Raw genomic sequence first — 18,826 nt, forward strand, 5'->3', positions numbered from 1 at the left:
CTGGTTATTCTGGATACTTTGGTTTTCACCTGTTCTATGGGTAGAAATAACTAGTGTAAAATAATCCCTTACCTCTAAGTCATTTCTGAGCATTTATTGGCAGATGGGGTGAATTGAAGTTTAAATTCCCACGTGTACTATTTCTTAGCAGGACTTTGCCTCAAATCTGCCTGAGATCCATTCCTATAACTGGGACTACAAGATAAAAAGATATATTAGATTTGTAAAGCAAATTTTTTTTGAAAAATTAATATTTGATTTTGTACTATATTCTAGGTTCTGTGCTAAGCATTCCACATATAATCTCATTTAATATTTCTTTTAAATTTAAAATTTTTTATCAAAATAATGCACATTTTATAAACATCAGAAAGACTGGGTGGTGAACAGTTGGGAGTTCACTTTCAAAAACACTCTTCCTGGGCAGCCCGGGTGGCTCAGTGGTTTAGCGCCGCCTTCAGCCCAGGGCCTGATCCTGGAGACCCGGGATCGAGTCCCATGTCAGGCTCCCTCCATGGAGCCTGCTTCTCCCTCTGCCTGTGTCTCTGCTTCTCTCTCTCTCTCTGTGTCTCTCGTGAATAAATAAATAAAATATTTTTAAAAAACCCACTCTTCCTTTAAAAGGAATATACTTTGTGTGATATCTGCATAATTAATAAAAATACAAAAACAAAACCAGTCAAATAATGACAAGGTGTATATTAAAAACATCAGTCCTGGGGATCCCTGGGTGGCTCAGCAGTTTAGTGCCTGGCTTTGGCCCAGGGTGTGATCCTGGAGTCCCGGGATCGAGTCCCACATCAGGCTTCCTGCATGGAGCCTGCTTCTCCCTCTGCCTGTCTCATGAATAAATAAATAACATATTTAAAAAAATCAGTCCTCTGCTCCTTCCTTTTTTACTCCTAATTCCCTCTCCTTAGTCCAATAATTCTTAATCTTATTTCTTCCAGAATTTACTTTCTTATGTCTAAATAACATGCATATTCTGATATTAGTTTATTTTTTTTCTTCTTTCAGTTTTAGATGTTGTCTATTGACTTCAAGCCAAGGCAGATGAAGATTTAGCTTTCCTATACCCCTCCTTTCACATATATTACTTCTTCCTCTCTTTCAAATATATTATAGTTTTTCATTAAATCCATATTTAGGGCTAATATTATCTTAACTATGTAAGTATTGGTTATAGCTAAGTCATATAGTATACTATAATTATATTTCTTCTCTTCTATAGCTCATTGTTTTCACCAGAGTTGACAACTGTATTTTGTCGTTGTTTACTTGGTTGCTGTGCTTTTATTACTAATTCATCCCCAGATTTACTGATACAAATAAAAATGGCTTCTGAACATGTGTCCTGTTTTGTGTTTATCTTGGAGAAATTCATCTAAGTCTTCAGCTTTCCTTCTCCTGTTCCATCTTGGTGGTTCTCTAAGCCTGGTATACAGCTATTACTGGGACTTTCCCTTTACCATTACCTTGAGATTTTTTTTTCCCCTTTCTCCTTTATGGGGCTTCCTATTTTCTGAGATCCTACATCTTTTTATTGCTTTGCTCCCTCAATTTGGTAGAGCATATCCTTCAGGAGTTTCCTGAGAAAGGTTAACAATTTAGGAGCTCAACTTTATGAAAATGTTTGTATTCTACCTTTGGATTTCATTGATCATTTGCTGGGTATAGATTTTTAGGATAGAATTTCTCTCCGAAAACTCTGAAGGCATTTCTCCATTGCCTTCAAACATCACTGGTGTTATAGCGAAGTTTAATGTTACTGTAGTCCTCATTCCTTTGTGATCATTTTTCCTCCCCCTTCTGGAAGTTTTTAGGCTCCTCTTTTCATCCTAGTGCTCATGATGCATCTTGGTCAGATAAATCCTCCAAGAGGATTTGCATTTTCTTCTACCAAATACTGGGAGGGTATAACCAATTTGGGATTAGTCTGAATTAAATTCTTGGCTAGAGGTTTATCAGACCATGTAAGTAGTCTGAATTTGGGTCACAAACCAGTAAAAGCTGACCTATGATTCAGCTGTAGTGTCTCCCCTCTCTACTCTTGCCAAAACTGAAATAGTAAATTTTCAGTTGTTACATAGGGGGTTTATTTGTAATTTAGCCTTACACTGAAGGTATAGCCCTTTGAAACTCCAGAATTCTGGTAAGAGGATCTGTATTAGATTTCCCACCTTGGAGTAGCCTTGGGCTTTATTCTCTGCTCCCATTCTCTAAACTACTATAAAAATCAAAATCTGTACTCACCTGGCTTGACAAATGCTCTCAGAATAATAGAGCACCACTTACCTCACTAGGTGCCTGCCTTCACCTAATGCCTAGCCTGAGATTTTCTTACACTTTTGTTTGATGTTTTAAAGATGATTTTAAAACTTATATTTTATCCAGAAGTTGTAGTTATTTCCAGCAGTCCAGATACCTATCTTGTTATATTCCGGGAAATGGAAATCTATATCACTTTTCTAAGTCTCAATTTGCTCATCTGAAAAATGAGGATAATAGTAGTATCTACTTCATAGTATTTGAGCAATACATGAGATTATTAGTGTAAAGCTCTTAACGCTCTGTCTGGCACCTCAATTAATGTTTACTTCTATTTTTGTAAATGGTATTCTCAGAGTCTAAACATGAATGCTGTCTTGCTATATTTTTTATGTATATCATGCACTAATGCCAGGGGGGTGAAGATATGAAGAATCTGAGGTCTTGATAAGTTGTATATTTATTAATAAATATAGCTCTTCCCATTTCAAAAGTTTCCATTTCAAATGAAAACCAAATGATTAAACATTAGTAGCCTAGATCTTAATTGAGAAAAGGAGATTTATTGCAGTAAAATCCTTGATTTATACATTTCTTGAGACAATAGAGTTTGAAAATATCCCCCCTCCCCTTAATCAAATTTGACTCTAAAGGGTATAATATGGATGCTTTCTCTTACAGCAAAATAGGCTATGCTCAGATTTTTTAACCAATTTTTTATTGCCACATAAATTGCATAAGTAGGTGCTTTTAAAGTCCACAGTTATGTTCATTCTAAGAAGTTGTCCTTCTCTTTAAAGACAATTTCCACCCATTGCCAAGTAGCTCTTACACAGAATCTGCTCTCTGTCTGGTGATTGACCTGACTCGTGAGTGGTCTCAGGGACATTTCTTTAGTAGGTGCATTGTGATATTCTTCACAGCCAGCATGGTCTCTGTACAGGTTGGTTTGATGAGCATCTCTGGAAGTAAAAATCCAAAATGTCCAGTGTCACGAAGTTCAAAAGCAAATGTGTAGGGTATTCCATTTTTGTAGGCCCAATCCATTGAACTACCAGAGCTCACATCTAAAAGTTAAAAAAAAAAAAAAAGAGCCTCACTAAAGAGTCTGCATAATTTTCAAAGTTTACATATAGTCCTTGCTTACTAGGCTACCCTAAATCCTTCCAATTAAACACTACTTCAACAAGAATGATTTAACAGTAGTTCCTTGGCACATTAGGCTCATGGAACTTAAAAATCCTACCCGCCATCATCTTTGAGGATCTAGTTTAGGTAGTAATACTTTTCTAGTGCGATGATCTCAAAATTTCTCAGCCCCAATTCCAGTAATATTTATCTCCATCCTCACTCCAGTGACCCATAAGCGAACTAATCCCTGGCCCAGTTTCTCTGCTTTCACTCCTTGAGAGAAAGCTGGAGAGTCTTTGCTGTAAAATCACATTAGTCACTGATGTCTTTCTCTGTTCTCAACACTGCTCCAGGCTTCTTTTTCTAGACCTTCACTTACTGAACCTTTCTCAGGCTCTCGTAGTCCTGCCCCTCATTTACCATTGTCCCCTTGTCCGTAAAAGGTAATCATCCCACCACCTTCTCTACTGACATCACAGCCCTCGGGCTATCCTCCTTCCAGCTCAGAAGAGGAGCTTTTGCTTTTTATTTTGTTTTGCTTTTTGTTTTTACACGTTGTCTTTGATTTCATTCATCGTCTTCCCTGGTAGTAGGAGGGTCCATTTTCCAGGACCTAATTTAATTAATTAAAACACCTTTTGTTGCATTTGCTTTGACCAAAATGTTCAAGCACTGATTTTCTATGGCATTTCCTTCTCATGCTACATACCATCCTTTTTTTTTTTTTTTTTTTACTTTGTTCTTTTGCTTTAGAACACAAAGAGAATCTATATATGTTGCCTCTATATCCTCAACCACTTTCAATCTGGTTCTTGCTCTACCTATGAAAACTTTGTTCTTGAAGGTAACCAGTGACAGCAGGCTAATCTCCTTTCTTGTTTTGTCCCCCCCACCCCCCACAGACCTCACTTTCAACCTCTCCACAGTATTTAGTATAGGTAATAATCCATTGGCAATTCTCTCTTTCTGGCTCCTATGACCTCACACGCTCCAGCTTTTCAGCACAGGTTGAAAGTACAGGCATAGGGACAGACTAAGGGCTTGAGCTGTATCAGATCCCACCACCTACTGTGACTTGTCTGAGTGAGCCTCAATCTCCCCTTTAGAAAAAGGGATGATATTACCTACTACAGTGTTGTTGTGGAAATTAAACAAAATAATGTGCCAGGATATAAGCCCTTATTAATTTGCATCTTTATATCCCAAAGTGCCTAGTATGTAATCTTTTAGCATAATAAGGTTCTTAATAATTATAAATTTTTATAGAAGAATCTTTATAAACTTTTTTTCATGCAGTTAATATGATTCAGACTGACCTAACATTGTTATTAACAAATTTTCTGAGCATGTTCATCTGCTCAAATAATACCCTTTTTATGCTATTTTTGCCAGGACAAGTTAGGGATAAATAATGTTAAGATGACAATTAAATGGCTCTGTTATTCTTCAGGCTCCCCTGGCTTTGGTTAAGGACAGAAGGTAGGCTGTGGCTTCATTGTCCTTCTGGGTTAGAGTACACTGAAACTGCAAATAGTAGTCATAGAAGCCAAAGTCAGAGTCAACATGTGCCAAAAGTTACATCATGGTGATGTGATAGCCTCATTTCTATGGTAGCAGGTTGTCCTTGGTATAATACCATGACTGTGCCTTGATATCAAGCAGAAAAGGTAAACTGTAAGATTTTTAAAAAATTAATGTTTAAAATTAACATATATTAGTAATAATTAGTGATATGATTTTTAAAAATACTGTTTCCTTTTTCAGTATGAAAAACAATTCTAAAAAGGTCAACATGAGACCAATGATTATAGACTTTGAAAACAATTCTAATATTTAAGGCATTCTCATTATTAGGATAAACTTATTTGATAAGCAATGTTGGTTGACAAACCAAACTTTTCTTTGAAGGTTGAAGAAAGTGAATGGTTAGGAATATAATAATGGGTAGGTTAAGGAATCAAGGAGAAATTTGATACTTCACTGAAAGCAAAATTGGATGTCACTATCTAAACATATACATACAACCTGTGTGTGTTTGTGCATACATAGACATTCAGATATATATGGTTTCTTGTTAGATTTTCCAAGTCATATAATTAAAAATGTTAGAATTTGAAAGGCCATGGGAGATGACCTAATCCAATTCCTTACTTAACTGTTGTGGAAGCTGAAGCCCAGGATTAATATTTTGGTGGCAGAATCAGGACTAGAATCCATGTCTTCTGATACTTTGTTCAAGTTCTTTCCATATACCTAGTTGCTCTTTATTTCAATAAACTATTAGCAAATTGAATTCAACAGTACAATAAAGAAATTATTCACTATGATCAAGTGGGATTTATTCTGGCTGCAAGGGTGGTTCACTACTCACAAGTCATCAATGTGTTATACCATATTAATAAAGGAAAGGATAAGAACCATATGATCCTGTCAATAGATGCAGAAAAAGCCTTTGGCAAAATACAGCATCCTTTCCTGATAAAAACTCTCAACAAAATAGGGATAGATAGAACATACCTCAACATCATAAAGGCCATATACAAAAGACCAGCTAATATCACCCTCAATGGGGAAAAACTGAGAACCTTTCCCCTATGATCAGGAACAAGACAAGGATATCCACTCTCACCATTGCTATTTAACATAGTACTGGAAGTCTTAGCCTCAGCAATCAGGCAACAAGAAGAAATAAAAGGCATCCAAATTGGCAAGGAAGAAGTCAAACTTTCACTCTTTGCAGATGGCATGATACTCTATGCAGAAAACCCTTAAGACTCCACCAAAAACTGCTAGAACCCATACATGAATTCAGCAAAGTTGCAGGATATAAAATCAATGTTCAGAAATTTGTTGCATTTCTATACACCAATAACAAAGCAGCAGAAAAAGAAATCAAGGAATTGATCCTATTTGCAATTGCACCAAAAACAATAAGATACTTAGGAATAAATCTACAGAAGTAAAAGACGTGTACTCTGAAAACTATAGAACACTTATGAAAGAAATTGAAAAGGACATAAAATGGAAAAACATTCCATGCTCTTGGATTGGAAGAACAAAACTGTCAAATGTTTATGCTACCCAAAGGAATTTACATATTTAGTGTAACCCCTATCCACCAGCATTTTTTATGGAGCTAGAACAAACAATCCTAAAATTTATATGGAGCCATAAAAGAGCCTAAATAGCCAAAGCAATTCTGAAAAAGAAAAACAAAACTGGAGGCATCATGAATCTGGATTTTAAGATCTATTACAAAGCTGTAGTCATCATGACAGTATGGTACTGGCACAAAAACAGACATATAGATCATTGGGAAAGAATAGAGAACTCAGAAATGGACTCACAACTATATGGTCAACTAACCTTTAGCAAAGCAGGAAAGAATATCCAATGGAAAAAAGCCTCTTCAACAAATGGTGTTGTGAAAACCAGATAGAAACATGCAGAAGAACGAAACTGGATGACTTTCTTACATCATACACAAAAATAAATTTAAAAAGGATGAAAGAGCTAAATGTGAGACAGGAAACCATCAAAATCCTAGAGGAGAAGACAGGCAGAAAAGCTTTGACCTTGGCCATAGCAACTTCTTATTAGACACATCACCACAGGCAAGGAAGACAAAATAAAAAAGGAACCATTGGGACTTCATCAAGATAAGCAGCTTCTGCACAGTGAAGGAAACAGTCAACAAAGCTAAAGGGCAGCCTATGGAATGGGAGAAGATATTTACAAATGATCATCTGATAAAGGGTTAGTATCCAAAGTCTGCAAAGAAGTTATCAAATTCAACACTCAAAAAACAAATAACCCAGTTAAGAAATGGGCAGAAGACATGAATAGACATGTTTGCAAAGAAGACATCCAGATGACTAATAGACAAATGAAAAGATGCTCAGCATCACTCTTCATCAGGGAAATACAAATCAGAATCACGATGAGACCACCTCATTCCTGTCAGGATGGCTAAAATTAACAACACAGGAAACGATAGGTGTTGGCAAGGATGTGGAGGAAGGGGAACCTCTTGCACAGTTGGTGGGAAGACTGGTGCAGCCACTTTGGAGAACAGCACGGAGGTTCCTCAAAAATTTAAAAATAGAAGTATCCCATGATCCAGCAATTATACCACTAGGTATTTACCCAAAAGATACAAAAATACAAAATTGAAGAGGTACATGCACCCTGATGTTTATAGCAGCATTATCAACAATAGCCAAACAATGGAGGGAGCCCAATTGCCCATCAACTGATGAATAGGTAAAGAAGAAATGGTGTATATACACAATGGAATATTACTCAGCCATCAAAATGAAATCTTGCCATTTGCAATGATGTGGATGGAACAAGAGTATTATGCTAAGTGAAATAAGTCAGTCAGAGAAAGACAAATACCAAATAATCTCACTCATATGTGGAATTTAAGAAAGAAAACAGATGAACATATGGATTGGAGGGGGAAAAAAAGGAGAGAAGGAAACAAGCCATAAGAGACTCTTTTTTTATAAAAGATTTTATTTACTTATTCGTGAGACACACACACACACACACACACACACACACACATAGAGGCAGAGACACAGGCAGAGGGAGAAGCAGGCCCCATGCAAGGAGCCTGATGTGGGACTTGATCTCGGGACTCCAGGACCATGCTCTGGGTAGAAGGTAGGTGCTAAACCACTGAGCCACCCAGGGATCCCCAAGAGACTCTTAACAATAGAAAGCAAACTGGGTTGATGGAGGAAGGCGGATGGGGGATGGGCTAGATGGGTGATGGGGATTAAGGAGGACACTTATTTTGATGAGCACTGAGTGTTTTATGTAAGTGATGAATCACTGAATTCTACTCCAGGAACCAATATTGCAGTATATGTTAACTACCTAATATCCAAATAATAAATTTATTTTAAAAAGCAAAAAAAAAAAAAAAAGGAGAAATATTTTAATCACCTTTTAAGGGGAAATTCAGTTGAAGGGGTTATGCAAGAAATACAGTTTTATAACAAGAATGGTGGAGGAAAAGAATAAGACAAAAGCTCTTTTCGGGCTGAGACATTACTTCATTATCTTCTCAAGGCCCATTTCCACCCTCATAGTAGTTACAATTGCTTAAGGAGCCCATTTGGATACTTTCTACTGTCATAAGATCTCAATTCAACTTTGTAGTCATTACTACATGCTTAGAATGTTCTCTGCTTAGAATTTATTTCAATTGGTACAGTGATTTCTGTCAAGCAGTGTAAAACTAATCAAATATAAACTCCCTCCATCTTCCTCGGCTAATTTGGTTGTCAAAAATTTCTCATTAAGGGGGAACACACTTCTGTTTTTCTAAAGGAAGTCATTTTACAGGATCTTGGTTCAAGAGATGATTCTAACACAAAATATGCAGGAAACTCACACAATGTGGTGGAGGCAGGTCCATATCGATATTGTACTCCATATACCGACTGAAGTGCATTCACAGCTTTATAAGCTGCAGATTCCTGTGAGGGAGAAGGGAGCACTGATATCACTTTACATCATTGCATTGAAACCTATGGAAGCACTGGCATGTTGTCTTCAATTTGGAGAGCAAGGTTGGGCACATTAAATCATAGTAATAATAGTAGTAATAATATTTCTTGTCACATGCTGTTTACCATGTGTTTGAGAACACATTTCCTTTTATTATTTTTTAAAGATTTTATTTCTTTATTCATGAGAGACACACAGAGAGAGAGAGAGAGAGAGAGAGGCCGAGACACAGGCAGAGGGAGAAGCAGGCTCCATGCATGGGTCTCGATCCCAGGTCTCCAGGATCATGCCCTGGGCCAAAGGCAGGCACTCAACCACTGAGCCACTCAGGCATCCCAGAGAACACATTTCTTCCTTTGATTGATCCTTATACCAAGCCAGTGATGAGTAATATTTCCATTTTACAGACAAGAAAAGAATGGCTCAGCAAGGTTAAATGGGCAGGCTAGGGTTACATAGCAAGGAGTGGTTGAGTTAAATACTCCTAAATTCTGATACTGATTTAGTATCCCGTCCTCTTCACTTTCATTCAGAAAGAATGATTTGCTTATATAAATTACAAAATGCTTGCTGGGCAGAGCCCATGTCAGTCTTCCTCATAGCTACATATGCATTATTTAGCAACGTGCCTGTGTATAACAGATGCTTAGTCAATAGTTCTTGCATGAATGTTGAATAAGCATAGCTCTGCAAGAGTATCAAGATAATCTTATTGATCCTTAAGTACATACTTTAGTGGCTATGTACAAGGTATTTAAAACACATTTGAATCAATTAAAAAACCCTTTAGTTCAGGAAGAGCAGCTTCTCTTATACTATTCATGTATCCCTATGGGAATGGGAATAACAATTGTAGAATGCTCCATGACTTCTAAAGTTACATATGCTTCTGACAGAGCTCAGGTGCTGCTGAGATGTAGATATTTTGAGGTGGAACTCTTCCTATCAATGCCAAAAATCAGGAAAAATGATCAACACAATAAAAATACTAAAAGGTGAATATTCTAACATGAACCAAGATGATACTGACTACACTTCAAAACATTTTCAAATGGTATAATAGCATTAGTTTCCAGAAAGAGTTAGAGAAGTATTGTATAACCAGTGAGAGGAAAAGAAGTATGTTGAAACCAGTATACAGTTCTCCCATTTCAATTTCAACTTGCCTATGAATAATTTATGATATCAGTTGAAGCACTCTGGGCAACATGGTGCCGTGTGTTGGCTCTAGCTTCAGTTTGCTGTCCTCATTCACCTCAGGGATGCATAAAGCAGCATTTGCAGCAAATGCCACTCTTTGTGGATATTAAGGGACCAGGCTCCAGAACCTGGCAGACAATTTATTCTTGATCTCACTGATGATGACATTCTCCTCTCAGGAGCCAACAGAAAAGGGATGTAAACACCATAATAAGATACCTTTATGGAGAATGTTCTGAGATTTTAACCTTTTCTCCAATGGTTTCAGCAGAATTCCATGGCAAGGGCAGATATTTCTACATTTAGAAGATTACTGTGTTCTTCTGGTGGGGGAGAATTTTGTTTCTCATTATTTTGGATGACTAACCCCCCCAAAAAATCTATTAAGAAAAAAAAATACAACCACTTGGCCTATTTATACAAAACATATGCATAGTTTAGTCTTTTGAGCTTATTGCATTCCTGTCACTCAGGGGCAGGTGCCTATTGACAAGAGGGTTGGATATGGTCATTCCACAAAAAAGTGAAAACTTCATAAAATTTTCTAGGAATTATTTTCCAGGGTGGTGTGGCTAGATACCTATTTGAAGGAGTTTAAGCAATTCCTCCTTTCTTTATTGCTTCCTCTTTTCAGTTGTTCAAAAGGATCCAGGCCTCACTTTTTGAACCTCAACTAGGCAAGGAATACATTTTTTATTCAAATATTTCCATATTTGAAGCAACTTAATAATGCCCTAAAAATATTAGCAGAAACACAGACTCCTACACATTGATGGGATGTTTTTGAACAATTTATTAGAATAGAATGGTTTCTGGTTAACATTCAGAGACTACTGAGTTTCTGAGGATTTTAATCTTGGTTTCAGTAACTTAGTTATATGTAACTAGGTAGCAGGATTTCTCAACAGTGTACTATTGACAGTCTGGACTGACTAATTCTTTGCTGTGGGAGGCTGTCCTGTGCATTATAGGATGTTTAGCAGCATCCTTGGCCTCTATCCACTAGTTGACAATAGCATCTGCCAGCCTTGTTGTGACAATCAAAATGTCTTCAACATCGTTCAGTGTCTCTGGGAGCCAAAGTCATCCCTGGCTGTGAATCACGGATATATTCTTTATTCCACATCCTCCAATCCAAGACAAAATGAAAATAGGCTTAACTTCTGGTGGAAAGCTAAAATTCAAAATATGGAGAATATCCTCATGTGATAGTTTTAATATATTGCATACTCCATATAATCTGTTGTGAGAATATCAATAGACACTGTGCCCAATTTAGAAAGGGCTGAACATTTTTTGGAGAAACTTTGTGTGATAGAGGGTAGTTAAGGTGCCAGGTTAACAACAACAACAACAACAGCAAGCCTATTTGATCCACAGTGTAGCTGGAGAATAGCACTCTTAAAAAGAACGACCACCTTTACACAATTTCTCAAGAGAGAGAATTTGCTCAGAATTTTTGCTTGGAATGCCAAAAACAAAGTTCCTCTCTGGGACAGAATAGAAGCCTTCCCTCAGGCTTTCTTCTGACCTCCTCATGTTCTCCATTCCTCCCAGGTCCTGGACATCCACGTCAGGAATTCCTACAACTCCAACCAATTGCTGAAGGATTTAGAAGGTATAGGAAGAAAGGGGATGCTTCTCTTTTATCTAAGCTTTTACTTCAATTGTAACATACATAGAGAAGAAGATACCCATTTTCAGTTTATAGCTCAATGAATGAGCTATACGTTACACGTTACACACACATGTAACCAGCATCCTGGCCAAGATATAGAACATCCACAGCAACTCAAAAGCTCTCCTTTCTATACCTCCTCCTAACCACTGTTCCCTTCCTCTTCCTCATTTCTAATACTAAATATTAGTTTGGCCTGGTTTTGAATTTTATAGACCTTTAGATTCAAGAGGCTCTGAATCAGACTCCTTTTACAAAGAATTTTGCCCTACAGTGGATAGCTTGTTGGTTTTCTGAGATGAGGAAAGAAAGAAACTCTGCTTTTTCACTGCCAAGTAATCTTATGCCTGAAGGGCTGTTCATTCTTAGCACTAACTTGTCAGATACATGCCCAGAGACTTAGTACCATTAAGCAAATAGCACTTATAAATTAAAACTCGCTTTTAATTAATGAGAGTCAGACTATAATTTATGAACAATTATTTACCCAATAAAATTAATTATAGCCCTGCATATGTGACCGAAGCTGTAACACTAATCAAATCCATTTTGACATCTTTCTGTATAACCTGTGGTAAGAATGTAAATTGGTTTGAAATGATTGCATTTGAGAAGCAGCATAGCACAGAGATTAAAAGTGACAATGCTGGAGCTAGATATGGGGCTGAATCCTGGCTATGGCACTTAGTAGCTGTGTATTCTTAGTCTAATTACTTAATTTCCCTAGGTTTCACTTTTCTTATCTGTAAAATGGAGGAAAATAATACTTACCTACTTCATATGATTATGGAAAATAAATGAGTTAATATGTAAAAAAATGCTTATTAGAATAAACACAATATGTGTTTGCTATTACCATTACCACTTAGAACCACTTTAGCTTTAGTAAAGAAGCATAAAGCCTGACACGTATGTACAAGGTCAAATACTTACCACACAACTAAAGTTAGGGATTGTTGCATATTTGTAAGAATAGGGATACAGCAACATCTGAGCATATGCATGAAAGGAGAGGTAAGCCCTAATGTGCTTCCTGTGTTTTCGGAGGAAGGTGGCTACAGCTTTCACTTCTGGCTCAGATTCTGGGAAAGGTCCACAGTATGTATCATCACAAGGGTGCATAGAAGCTCCTTCATCTGAAAGACAGAAAAGAAAATGAGGTGAAGGAGTGGATAGGCAAGAAGCAAGGAACACAAATCAGCATTGTTAAATTGGTTTTCCCTTTACTTTCTATAAACATATGGTGTTATTAAACAATTCATCTAACTTCTCACCTACTGAAACCAACACTGAAAAATCCAAGGTAGTTCAAGCCTCCTTGCACAATAGGAGGGTGGCCTGAATAGGAAATAGGTGCTGACTGTTTAAATGAATCTGCATAAACCACTTGAAAGGGATGGCTTTATCAGTGGGAGACCAAATTCCATATGATCCCCCAGAGCAGGTAAGGCTCCTATACTCGATGATATCTGCACTTTTCCTCCATAACATTTAATATGCTTGTAATTAGTGTCCAGTATTTACCCGCTTAACATTCAACCAATATTTACGCTGTTCTAGGTGCCTGGTATACAATGAAAAACATCACAGAAAAAAACTCCTTGCTCTCATAGAAACTACATTCAATCTGGATCCTTTGTTAAACTCTAATGCTCTGTGAAAGCAGGGATGGTGTCTTTCTTGCTGGGTACCTGGCAACTAGAAAACAGTATGGCAAGTGTTCAACAAATATTTGTCAAATAAGTGAATGTCAGATCAATAGAAAAGGCTAGACATTTGCACAGGTGTCTGGTAAGATACAAATATTGAATATATCAAGAACATGAAGGCAGGGCAGAAATAACTCCAACAAAAGATGCCAAAACAATTTCTATTATATTTTTAGACAAGCAATATCCAAACTGGTTTTGTAAAATGCAAGAGGCTTTTCTAGTTATCTCAGGAGTCAGTAAGAATTCAGTTAAGAAATCCTCAAAACTAAATTTTACTAATTTTTGAATTAAAAATTTTATATCCTTATAGGCCTATGAAGGGGAGGAAGGAAAATAACATTTACTGAAACAATCACAAAGTATTAAAGTTCCAAGACATTTTTATATTTATAAATAATTACATTTTCTACAGTTATTAAGCATCAGTCATTATTAGCCTTCCCAATAGGGCTAGAAAACTGTTTCTTTTCATAGCAAATGGAAAATGTTTGGTGATTATGTGACTTGGTCTAATTCTACTGAATATGAAAAGATAACCAAATCAGATCAAGCTAAATCTTGAGGACATTAAATCTAGCTTGTGTTATAAGTGAGTTAAGATGGGAAATTTACAGCCATTAAGGTTTTTCTCCTTTGAGTCTAATTCTAGACGTGCCTTAGAAGTAAGTGGGATATAGATGGAACTCAGAATATAGTATAAAAACAATAGCTGATACTCTGAAAGGATTAGGACAAATAAAGAGACATTTGAAGAACACTGCTGTAAAGCACCAGAAAGGAGAGATCACAGACTGAACTACTAACTCCAGAGGGAGCAGAACTAATGAGCCAGAGAAAAAAGGATTTACAATAATCCCAATAAATATTCTCTAGGGCATATAGAAGGGCATTGGAAACACTAAACAGGGGTAAGAAGTTATAAAAAAAGTACCAATCAGATATAATATAAATAAAAAACTTAATTCATGGGTTGAAGAATACAGTTGATGAGTGAATTAATGAGATGGGATATGTTTAGAAACATTCCCAGAAGACATCAAGAAGAGACAAAGAGCTAAAAAAAAAAAAAAAAAAAAAAATATTAAAGGGGTAGGAAAAATAGAAGTGTCAACATCTGATTAATATGGACCCTAACAGAGAAAGAAATAAAAGTTAATATTTGAAGAACTGCCAACTGAAATTTTTCCACAATTAGGGATAGATTGAATGGACTTATTGTGTACAAAATAAGAGAGATAAAGGGAAAATATGTCCACACTTTGACAGACTAGGGTGAAATTTAAGAAAAAGAAACAATTTCATAGGAAAGAAGCAGCTCATCTATAAGTACAAGAATTAGATTCACATCTGACTTTTAATAGTGACACTAATATTTCCAAAGTATATTTATACACATATTTACTTATTTATTATTCTTACAGTTTTATGTATATTTTAAAATTAGTTAAACGCTTAAATTGAAGTATAGTTATACATACAATATTATATTAGTTTCAGATGCACAACATAATGAATCGACAATTACAAAATACATTACGAAAAGCTCACCACAATAAGTGTAGTTACCACTGGTTACCATACAAAGTTATTACAATATTACTGACTATATTCCCTATGCTGTATGTTACATCCTGGTGACTTATTTATGTCATAACTAGAAGTTTGTATCTCTTAATTCCCTTCACCTATTTAGCCCGTACCCCACCCCCACTTTCTAGCTATTGTAAGTAATGCTGCAATAAACATGGGGGTGCATATATCTTTTTGAATTAGCATTTCTGTTTTCTTTGGGTAAACATCTAGAAGTGGAATTGCTGGATCATGTGCTATTTCTACTTTTAATTTTTAAATACCTCCGTACTCTTTTCCATAATGGCTATTATCTTGGATAATGTTGCAGGTGCATTTGAAAGGAATTGTATTCTGCTGTTTTTGGATGGAATGTTCTGTATGTATCTGTTAAGTCTACGTGGTTTAATGTGTCACTCAAAGTGACTGTTCCTTATTTATTTTTTGTCAGGATGATCTATTGATTGATATAAATGGGGTGTTAGAATCCCCTACTATTCTGCTATTACTGTCAGTTTCTCCCTTTACGTCTGTTAACATTTGCTTTATATATAATCAGGTTGCTTCTTGTGTTGGGTGCATAGATATTTGTAAGTGTTATATCATCTTGTTGGATTGATTCCTTTATCCTTATGTAATACCCTTGTCTCTTGTTACAGTGTTTGTGTTAGGATCTATTTTACCTGGTTTAAGTATTGCTATCCCAGATTTTTTCTTGCTTCCATTTACATGGTATATCTTTTACCACTCCTTTAACTTTTAGTCTGTGAATCTTTTTGTCTGAACTGAGTCTCTTGTAGGCAGCATATAGATGGATCTTTTTTAAAAAATCCATTTAGTTACCTTATGTCCTTTGACTGTAGCATTTAGACCCTTTATACCATTTGCACTTTGAGTAATTGTTGATAGACAATTACTTATTACCATTTTGTTATTTGTTTTCTGGTTGTTTTTGTAATTCTTCTCTGTTTCTTTCTTTTCTTCTCCTCTTCCCTTCTGATGGGTCACTTTCTTTAGTCCTATGCTGGGATTTTTTCTCTTTTTTGTGTATCTATTATAGGTTTTGGTTTGTGGTTGCCAGGATGTTGGTATATAACATCCCAAGTAAATAGCAATTTGTATTAAGTTGATGGTTTTGAGTTTGAACACATTCAAAAACACTACATTTTTACTCCTTCCCTTCCATGTTTTACATATACGACATATTTTACATCCTTTATTTTTTGAAACACTTAACTATTTTTTTAGATATAATTGATTTCACTACACTACTTCTGTCTTTTAACCTTCATAATAGCTTTATAATTGATTGATTTACTACCTTTACTATGTATTTGCTTTTACTAATAACGTATTTAATAATTTTCTTACATCTAGTTATGGTCTCTGCTTAAAGTCCTTTTGCATTTCTCATAAGGCCAGTTTAATGTTGATGATCTTCTTTAACTTTTGTCTAGGAAACATCTCTCCTTTAGTTCTAAATGATAACCTTGCTTGGTAGAGTTTTCTTGGTTGTAGGTTTCTTTCCTTTGAGCATGACTCTCTTCTGGCCTGCAAAGTTTCTGCTGAAAAATCAGCTGATGGTCTTATGAGGTTTTCCTTGTATATAAGAAGTTGCTTTTGTATTTCGGCCTTAAGATTCTAATTTTAATTTTTGAAATTTTAGTTATTATGTATCTTGGGGTCAACTTGCTTGGGTTCATCTTGTTTGGGGTTCTCTGTGTTTCATTTCCCAGGTTAGGAAAGTTTTCAAATATTGTTTCTTTAAATTAGTTTTCTGCCTCTCTCTCTTGTCCTTCTGAGATTCCTATAGTACAAATGTTACAATGCTTGATGTTGTCCTAGAGGTCCTTTAACCTATCCTCATTTTTAGAAATCCTTACTTTTTGCTGTTCAGCTTGAGTACTTTCCACCACCTTGTCTTCCAGATTGCTGATATGTTCTTTTCTATCCTCTTATCTGCTGTTGATTCCCTGTGGCATATTTTTCATTTCAGTTATTGTATTCTTCAAATCGGATTGGTTATTTTTTATATTTTTTATATTTTTATTGAAGTTCTCACTGAGTATCCACTCAAGTCTGGTAAACATCTTTATGATCATTACTTTGATTGACCTGTGGGACTGGTGGGGCCCAGGGTGCTCTGGGGCAGGGCTTCCTCAATGGAATGGCTACAGCTGGGGTGGGGGCAGGCCTGAGTAGCTTTGGTGGGATGGTTGGAGCTGGAATGGGTGTGAATGTTGGAGCCCAACTTGGTGGGGGGAGGGGCTGGCTGGCAGTGGTGGTGTGGACTAGGGCTTGTTGTGTTGATAGGCTAGCTAGAGCACCAAGCTCTTGCTCCCATCTGTACTATCTAGGTGGAGAGGAAATGAAAACAATGGCACTAGCCAGCACCTCTGACATCAGAAAGGATTTAAGTGGTTCCCTCATTGTTAGCCTGACGCCTTAGGGTTAGAAGATTATGTCTATTGCCCTTTAAACTGTTATTTTGCTGCTCCAATTGGGTGAATCTGCAGGTGGGACCTGTCAATGATGCCCCTTTCTGCTGAAGTTCATAGCATTGGGGCTGGGGTTCCTATCATTATCATGTCTCGGTCTTTCCTTTCTTGGCAGATGCTGTGTAGTCACTTCAGTTTTTCTTCAGGTGAATTACTCTAGATGTAGGTACAAATTCAGTGTCCAACAGAGGAGGTGAGTTTAGGGTCTTCCTATGCTGCCATCTTAGACCTTTCCCTCCTCATTTAAGAAAAACTTTTGCTGTACAGCATGGGTGCTTTTTCAACCCTGTTTTCCAGATTGTTTATTCATTCTTTTGCATCTTCTAATCTGCATTGATTCCCCTCTCATGTAATTTTCATTTTAGTCATTGTAATCTTCAGGTCTGATTGGTTCTTTTATAGATTTTGTTATTCTTTGTTGAAGTTCTCCTACTCTTCTCTCATGTCAAGTGAGGACCTTTATAACTATTACTTTGATCATGTAGTTTAGTTTTTTTCTGAGGTTTTTGTCTTGTGTGTGTGTTTTGAACATACTCCTTTGCATCATTTTGTCTGTGTTTCTTCTATGTATTAGGCAAGTTAGCTATTGTCTCCTGGTCTTGAAAGTAGTGGCCTTATGTAGAGGGAACCCTGTGAGGCCCCATAGTGCTAGATACCCTGGTCACTAGAAGCATGCACTGCAGGGTATCTTCTGTGTGGGCTGCATGTGCTCTCCTTTTGTGACTGGGCTACAACCTCTGCTAGTGCACTGGTGGGCAGACCTTGCCCCTGGTGTAACTAACTGGCTGAGAGACTCAACTATAGCTGCTGTGGGCTTGCTGGTGAGTGGGGTTTGCTCCCTGCATCGCTGGCTGAGAGACCTGGCCACCACTGCTGCAGGCATGCTGGTGGACAGGGCTGGCTCCCTACCACCCCAGGGTAGGAGTCACTTTGAAGGGGTACCAGCCCTGGGTGGGCTGTCTGCTGGGTTTGGGGGGATGATGGTTCCAACCAAGGCTGTCTGCTGGGTATGGTGGAGCAGAAGCTGCTTTAGAGGGGTACCTCCTGGGGTGGTTGGGTTGGGTGGAGGAGGTCTGCTGGAGAATGCTGTGACAGGGTGACTGGTGCCAATAAAATAGATAGAAAGTGTCAGAACTGGCCTCTGCTAGTGTCTGGCCAGCCAGGCAGAAGTTGGAACAATATTCTTGAGTAGACAAGCCAAATGGGATCTAGTCCAAATCCATGACTCCTGAATCCTTATCTTAAGCTTC

General features: G+C 37.0%; 1 protein-coding gene and 1 long non-coding RNA gene across 5 annotated transcripts in view; one reads left to right on the plus strand and one right to left on the minus strand.

Annotated features, from left to right (window-relative positions):
* LOC112678578 (uncharacterized) overlaps positions 1–18,826 on the plus strand; it is a 105,673-nt gene that overhangs the window by 39,849 nt on the left and 46,998 nt on the right. For both annotated transcript variants that reach the window (XR_007406984.1, XR_003147681.3), the window contains exon 4: positions 11,677–11,737. This is a non-coding gene — a long non-coding RNA (uncharacterized LOC112678578). The remainder of the gene's footprint in view (positions 1–11,676; positions 11,738–18,826) is intronic.
* Positions 2,810–18,826, minus strand: part of CPA6 (carboxypeptidase A6) — a 317,848-nt gene continuing 301,831 nt past the window's right edge. For 2 of the 3 annotated variants that reach the window (XM_025477922.3, XM_049103757.1), the window contains 3 exons: positions 12,731–12,933; positions 8,804–8,888; positions 2,810–3,335 (listed from right to left, as the gene is read on the minus strand). In XM_025477922.3, the coding sequence (XP_025333707.1) occupies positions 3,148–3,335; positions 8,804–8,888; positions 12,731–12,933 (476 nt within the window). In that variant the 3' untranslated portion in view covers positions 2,810–3,147. The remainder of the gene's footprint in view (positions 3,336–8,803; positions 8,889–12,730; positions 12,934–18,826) is intronic. The other variant, XM_035708380.2, reaches the window with a different exon arrangement.

Source organism: Canis lupus, chromosome 29, assembly GCF_003254725.2.
Source record: "Canis lupus dingo isolate Sandy chromosome 29, ASM325472v2, whole genome shotgun sequence".
Lineage (NCBI taxonomy): Eukaryota > Metazoa > Chordata > Mammalia > Carnivora > Canidae > Canis > Canis lupus.